Here is a 12,824-nt window from a genome sequence, read left to right as displayed (position 1 = left end):
CCTTGGCCGCGCGCGACAGACGGCCACACTGGCACTGGCACAGCGACAGAGGCACTGCGAGAGAGCGCCTGCCCTGCCCTGCCCTGCCCTGCCCTCCCCTCTCCTCCTCTCCTTTCCCGCCCCAGAAGCAACCTCGCCCGCCCGCACGCCCTCGCTGGTAGCGACCAAAAAGTAAAACCCACCGCCGCCTGCGAATCGCTCCTCGTCCCTGCATCCAGCCCGCTCCCCTCCGGCCGCGACGCGCGCCGCCCGACCGTCTCCCTCGCCCGGGCAGGGGCACAAGTAAATACTCGCGGCACCACCCAGCCTGCACCTCCTCCTCCTCCTCCCTCCCTCCCCACGGCCGCCCGCCCACCATGCCCTTCTTCAAAAATGTCTTCACCTCCAAGGACAAGCAAAAGTCCGCAAAGTCGGCGCCCGAGCCCGCTGCGCCCCCCAAGCCTCGCTGGGAGGAGTCGTGGACGCGCAAAGAGGTGGCGCCCGACGAGATCCAAGAGCTCGTCCACGTCTGCACACAGGAGATGAAGTCGCGGGGTAAGTGCACCCTGCGAATTGGGCCCCCGACCGCCATAGCTGACCCGCACTAGCTCTCGACATGCCCTTCATGCTGCTGCCCTTTCGCCCCACCTCCGACACCAGTGCCTCGCGCAACTTTATCCGCAACTTCTTCAAGGCCGACTATGAGGGCACGGGTGCCTACTCGGGCGAGCAGCTGGCCCAGGAATTGCGTCTGATGGCGCCCTTGGTACGCATGCCCCCAATCCGCGCCCACCACCATGTGCTGACACCCACTCCCACAGACGCTTTGCAGTATCATCAAATGGTGCTGGAGCAGGCTTCCCGGCGGCGTGGTGACCTGGGACGCATACGAACTTTTTCGAATTGGCGAGTCAGGTACGTCAACTGTTGGAGCATCCCCCTGTGCCCCCTGGCCGCTTGCTAATCCTGCACACGCAGATTCAAACTTTGCCCGACATGCTTTCGACACTTTTATCCCCCTCAGCGTAGAGTCTGAAGCACGCAAAACCATAATATTCGACTTTTTCGACCTGCTGTCGGCCGTGGCAGCGCGGGGCAAGAGCAATGGCATGGGCGGAAGAAAACTCTCCCGCTTGGCAGGATGGTGGGCATTCGAGTTCCACGAGGACAACAAGGGCTTCGATGGCGGCTACCGCACATGGGAGAAGTAAGACCAAGCACTGCCCGTGTTGCGACCATGCAAACTGACTCCTCACTAGAGCCGCAGACGCCGCAAGCCATCTCTTCTTTGCCTACCTACGGTCGCTTGCACCAGACACAAACGTAGTCGGTGGCATCTCTGCTCTGCCGCGATCCCTCCAGGCGCTCGTCGCCCAGACCGAGTACCCACCACAGGCGCCCACGCTGATGCAGACGCGCACGACCAAGGTGGTCATGATTGTGGATTCGGTTTCGCCTACACCCTTCGCCTTGCTTCGCCGCGCAAAACACTTCGAGTACCGAGACGAAGACCGGGCGCTGCAGAAGTTTTCTGAATACGAAGACACGGTCAAGGCTCTAACGGATGAATGCCGCAGAGTGCTCGAGTGTATTGCAAATGCGAACCAGTCGGCCATGCCAACGCTGACGGACCCCTCGACGCCCGACCCCTCGTGGTCCCGCTTTGAAGATTTTGGATTTGGAGGCATCCTGGACGATCCCAGCGCTGCGAATGGAACTTCGCTAGGTGGCAATTCAAGCGACTTTTCTAGCTTTGGGTCGAATACCCGCTCCAAGAACGCCGACTTTGCTCGCCCTACCACGCCTTCGTGGGCAGACTTTCTGTCTTCGGGCTTCGCAGACGAAAACAACCAGTCTCCACCGACTACCCTCTTGCTGCCAACCCAGAAGCTCCCGCCTCTAGGAGAGCATCGTGTGCATAGCTCGCAATCACACGTGCGCAACGGCCTCAAAGAAGACGACCTAGATCCGGGCGAGTTGGCAAGCATCACCAAGTTTGAGCTCGACGAAACTTTTTGGTGGGTGTGGATGATTAGTCTTGCTTCCGAAGAGACTGCCGACCGCAAAGCTGCGTTTGGTAGATGCACGCTAATTGAGACGCGCATCCAAGGCGCCAAGTGGCTGGTCATGGAGGAGCAGGTCAAGGGCGCATCGCCTGGTCCTGAAGAAGGTGCGTACATTGTGGAGAAGAAATCCAAATTCAGCTTCACAAAACGCGGACGCCTGGGCCGACGCAAGTCAACTGGGAAGAAGCCGTCGGACAAGGAGCCCTACAGCCGCACTGCTACCGGGACCCCCATGAGCAAGACGAGTATCGGACCGGACCAGCACGCGAGGATACAGGCTGCGGCCGCAAAGCTGGCTCAAGGTGAGAAACAGGAAAAGAAAGCCAAGGAGCTTGCCCAACGCCGAGGACGCAATGATGATGCGACATCCATCAAGACCAACAGTGTACTTACGCTGCAGCCCCACTTGGTCAACGAAGCTGGTCCAGCCATGAAATGGGACAAGAAGTTTGGCGAGGCTGCGCTCGATCGCGACCAGCTGCGCGCTCAGTATCTAGGTGACACCAGTGCTGGTAAGGGATCTAAGAGCAACCTTACGGTAGCTGGTAATGGCCGCGCTTCCCCAATGCCCTCGGTCCTTTCGAACCGCGAACTACCTCCTCTGCCAAAGTCAGAAAAGGATCCCGAAGAGTCCGTTACGCCAGTGCCTTGGCCCACCGACTCGCCTACACAGTCACCACGCCATCCACCCAAGCCGGCATTCCCTCCAGAATCGACTCTCTCTCCTGAGGAAACGCCCCTGCCCGAAGACAAGTCTGCCAAGTCATCTGTAATTCCCAAGGAGCATCCTGCTATGAGGAAACCAGTAGCGGCATCTCAGCCCAAGCCTCGTATGAGTGAAGACCAAGGTATGGGGCCTGGAAAGAAGCCCTCGCCAACCAAGCTCAAGAAGAAGGAAGGAGGGTTCAGGAAGTTATTTGGAAGGAAGAAGACAGACACACCAGGCTCCACACAGCCTGGGGACGACTCGTACTTGGCATCAGCAGATAACTCCCGCAGCGTTTCTCGGGTTGAAAACCACCAACCTAGCGCACGAGAGCCCTCTCCCACGTACACGGATGAGCAGCATGAGCCGGGTCGAGCCCCATCGCCAAAGTATGATCCTAGTCCTGTCGAGTCCACTACGGGTGTGGTAGAACCTAGCCACGCCGGTGCATCTGTGACTACGGCCAGTCTGGCGACTCAGGAAGAGGCTGACAATGCCTTTTCTCGATTCGACCAAGGCCCACTCGAGGATGTACCTGCTTTCGTTCCCGAGGATAGTGATGACGAAGCCGCGGCCGCCCCATCTATTTCTCGACGACCAGTTGGACAGGTAGCCCCCAAGACACCAACTCAACACGAGGCAGATGACATCTCGGAGGAATCAGTCGAGTTTGCGAAGCAGCAGTCACCATCCAATGATCGATGGGCACAGATCAGGAAGAATGCTGCCGAGCGTGCAGCCAGATTGAGTGAGGAGCAGGTTCGACGTAGCCGTAGTCAGAGCCAGAGCCAGCGCACTGATGAAGGCGAGACAAGCGGCGAAGAGACGATTGAGAGCCGTGTTGCGCGCATCAAGGCACGTGTCGCTGAGCTTACTGGCAACACTGAAGGCCAGGCTCCCGTAGCCGCACCTGGTGCCGGAAGACAGTGGTAGATTGAGTGCAGTGGTAAGAATAACGTCTAATCTTTGCCTTGGCGCTATATCACTGACACGAGTGCAGATTCCATGCAGCATCACGAACCCCGTCTGTTTTCTCAGCGTACAACGAGCTCGATACCCTTTTTTCCTATTTCCGACTTTTCGTCTTGCTCCTCTTTTATGACAATCGACATAAAGCTGTTTTTATTTTCCTTTTTCTCCCACAGTTAATACCCGTCAGCGTACCAACATACTGCATCCACCTGACATTAGCTCTTATTTTCGTTTTTTTTTCTAAATCTTGATTTGGCGTCTTTTTTTCCTGTACTTTCTTCACTTTTTTTTCCTTCCTCTCTCTCTCTCTCTCCTTCTACCTATTCAAATCTTTCGACGTTCTTGCTGAGATACCTTGGGAGGAATGTACATGGTTGTCTAGGTACATTTATAGTTTTTACCCTCGCCCGTCTCCCCCCCCCCTCTCCCTTATTTGGTGTTTCCCTCTCTCTAACTCCCTCCCTCGCCTTGCCTCCCTATCTAAAGTTGGGGCTGGGTTCACTTCCCTCGCCCTTTGTCTCTCTCCGTGTCTAATACCTTAAGTTGGTGGAGATTATAGTGTCTAAGATGTGGCTATATGGCTATAATCCATGTTGTTCGTTGTGAGAAAGTGTGTGTGTGTGTGTGTGTGTTTTAATAGAAAAGAGATTTGCGTCTATCATCTTTGGCTCGTTACTCGTTTTTTGTTCCAGTTGCTACTACGCTTGTTCTTCGTCCAGTGCGTTGTGATGTGAGAATTTCATGTGTTCTTTTTTTTGTTTTTTTGTTTCTAGGGTACGAACGATTAGTGGTGAGTTGTGAGTGTTGAGTAAGTAGTGAGAATGAATGCTGTTAGTATGTAATAATATTTATTTCCCAATCTTATCTGTCTCTCTCTCTCTCTCTCTCTCTTTTTTTTTCCAACCTTCTGTTTCATTTCTTTCTTTCTTGTATTTATGAATACAACATACTTGCTTGAATACTTTTTATCTTTTCCTTTTACTTTACTCTGCTTTACATTAGAACAGCATGCTAGGGGGTTTTTTTTTCTCTCTTTATATTAGGATTGTATGTATCATAGTTAGTTGATACAGAGAGAGAGAATAATAGACTAAGAGGGATGTGTGATTGAAGGTTAAATCTATATATGCGTAGTATTTCTTCTCTTGGTTGGATTGTAATGTAGTAGTGTGAAGTATACATAGTAGAGAGGGAGGGAGGTAAGGAGGGAGGGAGGGAGGGATAGAGAGAGAGAGAGAGAGAGAGAGAGAGAGGAGAGAGAGAGAGAGAGAGGAGTAGAGAGAGAGAGAGAAAGGGGATAGGATATTTCTATCAGCGATTTATATCCCTATCTATATATCAACTCCGAGTTTCGATATATATATACTCGTAGACTTGCTAGTCGCGCTATTGAGAAAATACCACCCCGCATTCCATGTATACTTCTACGCAGTACTACCGCATTCTTCCCTTCACTTACACAGCCGTGGCCCACTATTTACACCCTATAATTAAACATCTTTTAGAGTATTTGAAATGAGGTTGCCTTGTTACTTACTTATCTTCTCCTGTTTACTTTAGCTAACGAGAACTACGAGAATGCTGATAGTAACGTGGATTCCATGTCCTGAGATACAAACCAAGTATATGTAATACGCTGATTAACGAACATGGTTGCTAGCAAGGGCAAGGGCACTATGTTGATGAGGTTCTCTAGTAAGAAATATTTCCAAGTTTAATTATATCAGTCTATATCTGTTCTGTTTAAACTGAGTTTATAATGGTCCAAGGCACGGCACTATACTAACTTTCAATAGACATTTTAGCGGTCTATTAGCTGTCCTACTCATCGTTTCCAAACTCAAATAAACCACAGGTTGATTGAAATAGAGGGGGGAGGGAGTGAGTGAGTGAGGGGAAAGGGAATGGGCGATTGTGAATTGAGTGGCAAGATGTAGATGGATCGAACCATGGAAGCCATGTGTGTGAAATGTAAAGATTTTTTGTTTCATATCCCTGGTAGTGGTGCTGTCTAGGTTGCAGTTTAGTAATAATGGAGATTGGGCAATATGGGTCATGTGGCCCCAACTGGGCAGTGTGGCGAGTGTTTAGTAATCGGGTAAAACAGAGATACTTAGGGTTTAGTGTTGCGAGGAAATTTTCTTTTATTGTCATGGGAGACGTGTTATGAAGAGTCGAGGACAAGTGGATTGTGAAATGGGGAGAGTGTCGCGGTGTATACAGTCTCTGCTTGAAAAGAGTAGAGAATTGGTATTGTTTTTCTCTTCTATTCTCAAGAAAGCGACTCTGGAATATAGCAAGGCGGCTAGAATTGTCGTACACTTCTCCAAAGCAGTCGGGAGAGCCGGATTTTTCCAGGGCGACCGGAAGCGATGGGTTCATGCGAAATTGAAAAAAAAGTGCATTAAAGACAGTGTGTTCGCATTGCATGAACATGTATATAGCTTGGCACCCTCATATCATGGCATCTATTAGTGTAAGGGTAGTATTAGCGTAAGGAGAGTGGCTTGACTAAAACAGAATGGTTGGTGTAAAACACATTTGGCATGCTGGGCCCCTGATATTGATGACAGCGTGTTGTTGCTGGAAACTATTTGGCGGATGTGTATCGCGTGTTTCATGCTGTTCCGGGCTCATGCGTCGGTAATTGCGCCTCCTGGATATGCATGTCCAATGTGTAGGGCGACTACGGAGCCATGTTGCCGATATGGTGAGACTCATGGATAGAACGATATCAATATTTGGCGTGATTTTGTAGTGTCTTCCAGGAATAAAGTCAGGCGGGCTAGTTGCGCTGACCATGCGTTCGTGAGAGGCACAGGTGTCAGACTGGGGCCATGAAGGAAGAATGGGATAGGGGACGAGATATTGGCAGGTTACTTGCAAACCAAGAATAACCCAGAATACTGTACCTGCATCGAAGGGGCCGCGGGGTGCATGTAGTGAGCCAGTGAGCACGAAGGAATGGTTGTTGGGGTTGGGTGACTAAGAATAACAAGGCAGAGATGTACCTGCATCGGAGGAGTAATTGTGCCGTCGAGTTCAAGTTGCAAGAAAGTGGCGCGATGATGATGACCTAGCCTGCTTGGATTAGAAACCGAAGTTGTATTTCATGGGTGTATATTGCTGAGGTCGAGGGCGAATGGGGCACGGGTCTCGGCGCAGCAAGTGGTGACACAGACTACGGCGGGCGGTGGCGGGGTATACGGACGGAGAGGCGGCAGCTGGGCTGCAGCGCAGTGCAGTGTGGTGCAGAGAGGATAGGAAGCGGGCGGCTAGGCGGGTAAGATGGGGTTGAGGGAAAGGGGATGGGGATGGGGATGGACAAGGGCGTGCTGGACAATGTGTAGATGGTGGTGGGGAGGTGAGGTGAGGTGAGGCGTGGGTCGTCAGTGGTAGGGCGGTCGAGGGCAGGTGCGTCATGGCAGTGGGCGTCTTGGTCTGTGGGTTTCGGGGCGTGTGGTGCTAAAAATATCGCGTTTCGGGACGTGGTTGGCGGATGGCGCTATCGCTGTGAAGCGCGGCTGGGCGAGCCCTAATCCAACCTCAACGGTGGGTGTAGGACAATATCATTGTAGCTGGGCAGCATGGTGACGATGCCGTGTGTGGACTGGCTGGCGTGGCGCAGACAGTGTTATAGCAGGGACTGGAGCGCTATGAGGAGGGCATCCGGCAGCAAGCAACGTGTGCCGCACCCAGCATGGCCATGGCCAGCGAGGTGGCAGCGACACACAGGGAGACGCCCTCGGCGGAGGCGGAAGCTAGAGTTTGAACTACGTGAATGCCCAAGTGCGTCGCCGTATGGTGCGAGTGACAAGTGGCTCCGGCAAAGGGCGCAATGCCGCACAGCGTGGCCTGGGCTTTTTTTTTCTTGCAGCGTCCAGCGGCGAGCAGCGTGCGAGCAGGCGGGCACGCAGCCGCAACCATGGCGGACACGCCTCGGCAGGGCGGGCAGGCGGCAGGCGGGTGAGACGGGCTTGCTGGCGGGCGGGCACACGTTGCGCAGGTTGCGGAACGGGCATGCAGCGTTCCCCGCGGCGGCTATGGTGTAGTCGTGGTCGCGGTCGCGGTAGCGGTGGTGGTAGTGGTGGTGATGGCACACTCGCGCGCAGCACATGCGGCGGGCGAGGGCGGGCTCTAACCCGGGGAGCGGCAATAGGTCCTTAAAATAACTCGGGTGGGCGACGACAGGCGAGTAAAGGGCCCCAGTCGGGTTAGGCTGGGGTCGGAACATTGACACTGGCGCGGCACGGCCAATGGCAGGCGCGCCGCCATGGCACAAAGCGCGCAAATAGGCCGTAAGCGGGCATATTAGCGATCGCGTGGCCTGGGCGTTGCAGTCGCTGCAGTCGCTGCTGCGCTGCACTTGGGCTTTCTAAATATAGGGGCGCCCACCCAACTCCATCATCGTTTCCTCTGCTGCACACTGCCCTCCGACCCTCAGCGACCGCCTGCGACACCACCGCCGCCCACGCCGCCCATATAGCCCCTCGCGCCCGCCGAGCCCGTCCGCCCTCTGCCCGCGCGCCGACTTCTGCCGCCCGCCCTCGCTCTCGTGCTGAAACGCTGGCTGTGTGCGTGCCGCGCAAGCTAGCAGCACCCAGCATTCTTTTGCCCCCGACAAGACCCTCGACCACCCTCGACGAGCCTCCGCACGCCCACGCGCTCCTCTCCCCGTCGCTCCATGCGCTTTGACGTCTAGCATCGACATCCACAATGGGTCGCAGAAAGATCGAGATCAAGGCCATCAAAGACGACCGGAACCGCTCGGTGTAAGTACTCGACGCCTGCCCGCCCGCCCGCCCGCCCGCCACCAGCTAACCCGCCCGCCAGCACCTTTCTCAAGCGCAAGGGCGGCCTCTTCAAAAAGGCCCACGAGCTGTCGGTCCTCTGCTCCGTCGACGTGGCCGTCATCATCTTTGGCCACAACAAGAAGCTGTACGAGTTCTCGTCCGGCGACATCAACGAGACCATTGGCCGCTACCAATATGTATGCATCCACGTGTTCCCCAAATCAAGAGCTGCGCTAAAACGGCATGGCACTGACAGGTCACCCAGTATGGCGGCGCACACGAGCACAAGGGCCCCGAGGACTTCATGGGCAAGAAGGATGGCGACGACGACGACGATGACGACGAAGAAGGCGGCCTCGCCCCAGACTCGCACACGCCGCCCGAGCACCCCATGATGCCCCATCACATGCAGCACTCGCAGTTCCAGCACATCCGCCACGGCGCGCCCTCCATGTCGCCTCCCATTGGCAACGGCGCGTTCCAGCAGCGCGGCCCCTCGCCCCAGCCCCCTCACCACCTGTCGCGACCCAACTCGAGAGTAGGCCACATCCGCCGCCCCAGCTCCAACCTCGCTCCGCCCCAGCCCTACCCTTCGCAAGCCCCGCCGCCGCAGAACAGCTATGCCTACATGCCGAATCCGCCCTTTTACAACCCCCAGCCTGCCCCACAGATGACCCCTAAGCCTCAGCTCACTCCCCCTGCCACCCAGTACCAATTCGCGCACCCCATGCCCGCACACCCCCAAGTCCAATACATGCAACAAGAGCAGCAACGCCGACAGTCAATGCCACCCACATTCCAGCAGCAGCAGCAACAACAACAGCAGCAGCAGCAGCAACAGGAACAGGCGGCGCAGGCACAGGCAGCACAGGCACAAGCTCAGGCACAGGCGCAGGCACAAGCTCAAGCACAAGCTCAAGCACAGGCACAAGCTCAAGCTCAAGCGCAGGCACAAGCACAGGCACAGGTTCAAGCACAACAGCAGCAGCAGCAGCAGCAACCCCCGCCGCCTCCACCTCCACAGCCACAGCAGGAACGCCCTGAACAGCCCACCATCACCGTCCCGTCTCCACCGCAGCCGAACAACTTCCAGAGCCCCCCTCTGCCACAGCCGAAGCCATTGCATGCATCTGCCAGACACAGCATTTTTACGCCAATCGACGACAGCCAGTCGATGCTCGCAGCACACTGGGGCAGCAGCAGTACGAGCAATAACAATGCGAATGCGCCGCGCAATGAACCCCCCTTCCTCAAGCAGGAGAACCGAGCGCAGTCGATAGATGTTGCCGCCATGGCACGATCGCAGCCAGATGCAGACCCCAAATCCCAGCCACAGCCCCCACAAGCGCCTCCCCAGCAGCCGCCGCAGAGAACACAGTCGACGTCGGCCGTGCCTGTAATTCCGCCGCCGTCTCGGACAAACAGCCTGCGTATGGGTGAGAGCAAGCCGAGACTCCGGGTGCAGATTCCGAGCGAACACTCGGACGGCGGTAGTGCGACGGCCGACTCGTCGCCCAAGGACTCGGGCACGACGGGCGCCACACCAGGGCGCAGCACTGATGCATCGCACTCTTCGGGCGTTGTCTTACCCCCGCCTTCACCGAGCGCCAATTCGCTGCTTAGCGCGGGTGCAACGGGCCCACCCAATCCATTTGCTCGCCCGCCCCCGCCGTCCAACAGCAACTCGTACGGCAGCCGCAACGACATGGAAACGCCCATCTCGGCACTGCCCAGCCGGTTTGTCGAGAATGGGCTGCTTCCGTCGCCCTCGAGCTTTTACCCGGAATGGGGCTTTGGGCGTGACTCCAACATGCTACCAAGTCCTCTGACGTTTCAGACTCCTGTAGCCCCCAACGGACCCAGCTTCGCGCGTGACGATTCTGCAGAGCGCAAGCGAAAGACATCGGAGCAGGGTTCCGACGACGGTAACCAGAAGCGTGTCAAGACGTGAGGCCATGCAAACTTGTTCCCCCCTTTCCTTCTATGCGCGGCTGCGTTGCCGAGGCCGCCTGTAATTGTAAGAGGCCGTTTTTAACTCTGCTGTTTGAATTCTCTGCTTTGACCGGGGCAAGCTGGCCATGCTCGATGCATGCACACTGCACCTTGTTGACTGTTTGTTTGCCGGCGGATCTTGGACGTAGGGGCGTTGGATACCCACGACAATTGTCGTATTCTGTTTCTCTCTTTCACAATTTGACGATGCGGCAGGCGAGAGTTTTTTGTTCTCCTTCTTCTTCTCTGCTACTTCTTTTTCTACTTCTTCTGCATCTTCTTCTTCAAACGCACTAGCTATGGCCATGATGACTATGAGAGAGTTCAAGACAGCTGCTTCTTTGTAGATAATATAATACAAGACAAGTTTGCCTAGGTGGCCGAGCAAAGCGCCATGCCCACGGGTGACTCAGGAGAGAGCAAGCCAGGTCAGGCGAGAGGCGAGTGCGGCCGGGTGTCGGGGCTCCGTCGGTGGCCGAAGACGTGGGACGCGTGTGATGACAATGGTGAAGGGGGGGGGGGCAGCAGAGCGTCATAGGGCCAAGCCCATGCCCCGCCGCCGCGCCTGCGCCTGCGCCTCCGCCGCTCGTCAAGGCGCCTTTGCCCTTGGAGCCAGCCGCAGCTGGGCCGTCAAGGAAACCCGATATTGGGCCCTGATTGCTAGAGCCGTGACTTTTCTTTGATCAGCCTCTCGCCTCAACGTGCCTCGTCTCGGCTGGCATATTCCTCGCAACAAATCCTGCCCCTTGACCACCTGACGGTCGCTTGCGCTCGCCCGGCAGAAGCGCTGGAGCTTGGTGTCACATTCATATATCATCAGCCTCTACTTACTTACTTGGCCTTGCGACCGCCTTGCCTCCCACCTCGCCCATACAACACAACAGCAACAACAATCCACCCCCAAGCATGGCCTACAACAAAGGCTTCAACCCGGACAGGCTGCCCATGCACGCCGAGCCCGAACAGGTGCGTCTTGCTCGACTGCGCCATGCAGCGCTTGCGAAACTGACGTCGCTCAGGCTGCAGCAATGATGTCGCAAAACGCTGCCTCAGCACCGCGCCCGCTGCGCACAGGCTCTGCGCGCCCCGACTACAACAAACCCCCTCCGCCGGTTCCTAACCAGAGATACGACACGCGCCCAGACGACCGCTACGGCGGCGGAGGGGGCCGCGGCGCAGGAGGTGGATATGACAACAGGCCCCCGCCAGGCGCATACAACGACGGCCGCCATGACAACCGCTACGACTCGAGGCCCGATCCCAGAATGGCTCTTGGATCCCCTCCACCAGCAAACTATGGCCATGGCCCGCCGCCCCAGGGCTATCATGGAAGACCGCAGCTTGCGCAGCAGGCAAGGCCCCCACCAACGCCCGCGCCCGCCCCACCACGCGACGGAAATGATCGCGAAGCCCTGTGGAGGCTGTTTGGTGCGGTGGACAAGGACAGTATGCCGTGTCTACCATGAAAACCATGCAAATAAAAATGACTAACCACGGCGACAGGAAGAGGTGAACTCACAGAAGCCGAGCTGCGAACTGCCCTCGTAAACGGTGACTGGACTCCTTTTGATCCGCATACCGTACGCATGATGATCCGAATGTTCGACACCAACAAATCTGGCACCGTCAACTTTGACGAGTTCTGGTACGCCGTCCATGCTTTACCCAGCCTGCATTCTCTTTTTCTTTGTTTTTGCTATGCACAAGAATGTTAAACTGACAAAATCTTTCTTATCTTCCAGCGGCCTATGGGGGTTCCTTTCTGCCTGGCGCGCTCTTTTCGATCGCTTCGACCAGGACCACAGCGGCAGTATATCTTATGCCGAATTCAACGAAGCCCTCATTGCCTTTGGATACCGTCTCTCGCAGCAATTCGTCACTTTGCTGTACCGCACATATGACCGCGACGGCCGCAATGCGCTCAGTTTCGACCTGTTTGTCCAGGCATGTATCAGTCTGAAGCGCATGACAGATGTATTCAAGAAGTATGACGAGGACCGGGATGGATACATTACGTTGAGCTTGTAAGTGAAGCAACATGTGCAATCAACAAAGTAGCTACTTTTGAGGAGAAATTTGCTAACTGTGTTTGTGTCTGCAGCGAGGAATTTCTTACAGGTGCGCAAGCTTTATTCCTCTTCAACTCGATTTCGGCCTCCACTGATACCGGGCTTTACTAGAAATCATCCGTCAGCGATGAGCAGCGCCACGAGCAAAAAGAAAAACGAAGCAAGCAATCATGTGCTGCATCGAAACAGTAAATCATCTTTTTTGCGCGGTTCAACACCAGCTTGCATCGACATATTGCCACGGAGA

At 55.6% G+C, this 12,824-nt stretch overlaps 3 protein-coding genes across 3 annotated transcripts; all 3 read left to right on the top strand.

Annotated features, from left to right (window-relative positions):
* Positions 1-319: 319 nt before the first annotated feature.
* Positions 320-4,019, top strand: SETTUDRAFT_128492 (uncharacterized protein). Its single transcript, XM_008025263.1, has 6 exons — positions 320-534; positions 588-745; positions 801-894; positions 958-1,186; positions 1,239-3,697; positions 3,752-4,019. Exons 1-5 carry the CDS (start codon positions 357-359, stop codon positions 3,682-3,684), a joined length of 3,105 nt encoding a protein of 1,034 aa, XP_008023454.1. The 5' UTR covers positions 320-356; the 3' UTR covers positions 3,685-3,697; positions 3,752-4,019.
* Positions 4,020-8,172: 4,153 nt separating this feature from the next.
* On the top strand, positions 8,173-10,881 carry SETTUDRAFT_183592 (uncharacterized protein). The gene is made up of 3 exons (XM_008025262.1): positions 8,173-8,495; positions 8,557-8,713; positions 8,773-10,881. The coding sequence occupies exons 1-3, from the start codon at positions 8,440-8,442 to the stop codon at positions 10,465-10,467; spliced, it is 1,908 nt and encodes a 635-aa protein (XP_008023453.1). The 5' UTR covers positions 8,173-8,439; the 3' UTR covers positions 10,468-10,881.
* A 533-nt stretch (positions 10,882-11,414) lies between these two features.
* SETTUDRAFT_26834 (uncharacterized protein) lies at positions 11,415-12,688 on the top strand (the record flags this gene model as incomplete). The annotated part of the gene is made up of 5 exons (XM_008025093.1): positions 11,415-11,474; positions 11,528-11,954; positions 12,012-12,153; positions 12,251-12,532; positions 12,610-12,688. 5 exons carry the CDS (start codon positions 11,415-11,417, stop codon positions 12,686-12,688), a joined length of 990 nt encoding a protein of 329 aa, XP_008023284.1.
* Positions 12,689-12,824: the final 136 nt, after the last annotated feature.

Source organism: Exserohilum turcica (genome assembly GCF_000359705.1).
Source record: "Exserohilum turcica Et28A unplaced genomic scaffold SETTUscaffold_14, whole genome shotgun sequence".
NCBI lineage: Eukaryota > Fungi > Ascomycota > Dothideomycetes > Pleosporales > Pleosporaceae > Exserohilum > Exserohilum turcicum.
This window is presented reverse-complemented; position numbering and strand designations above follow the sequence as displayed.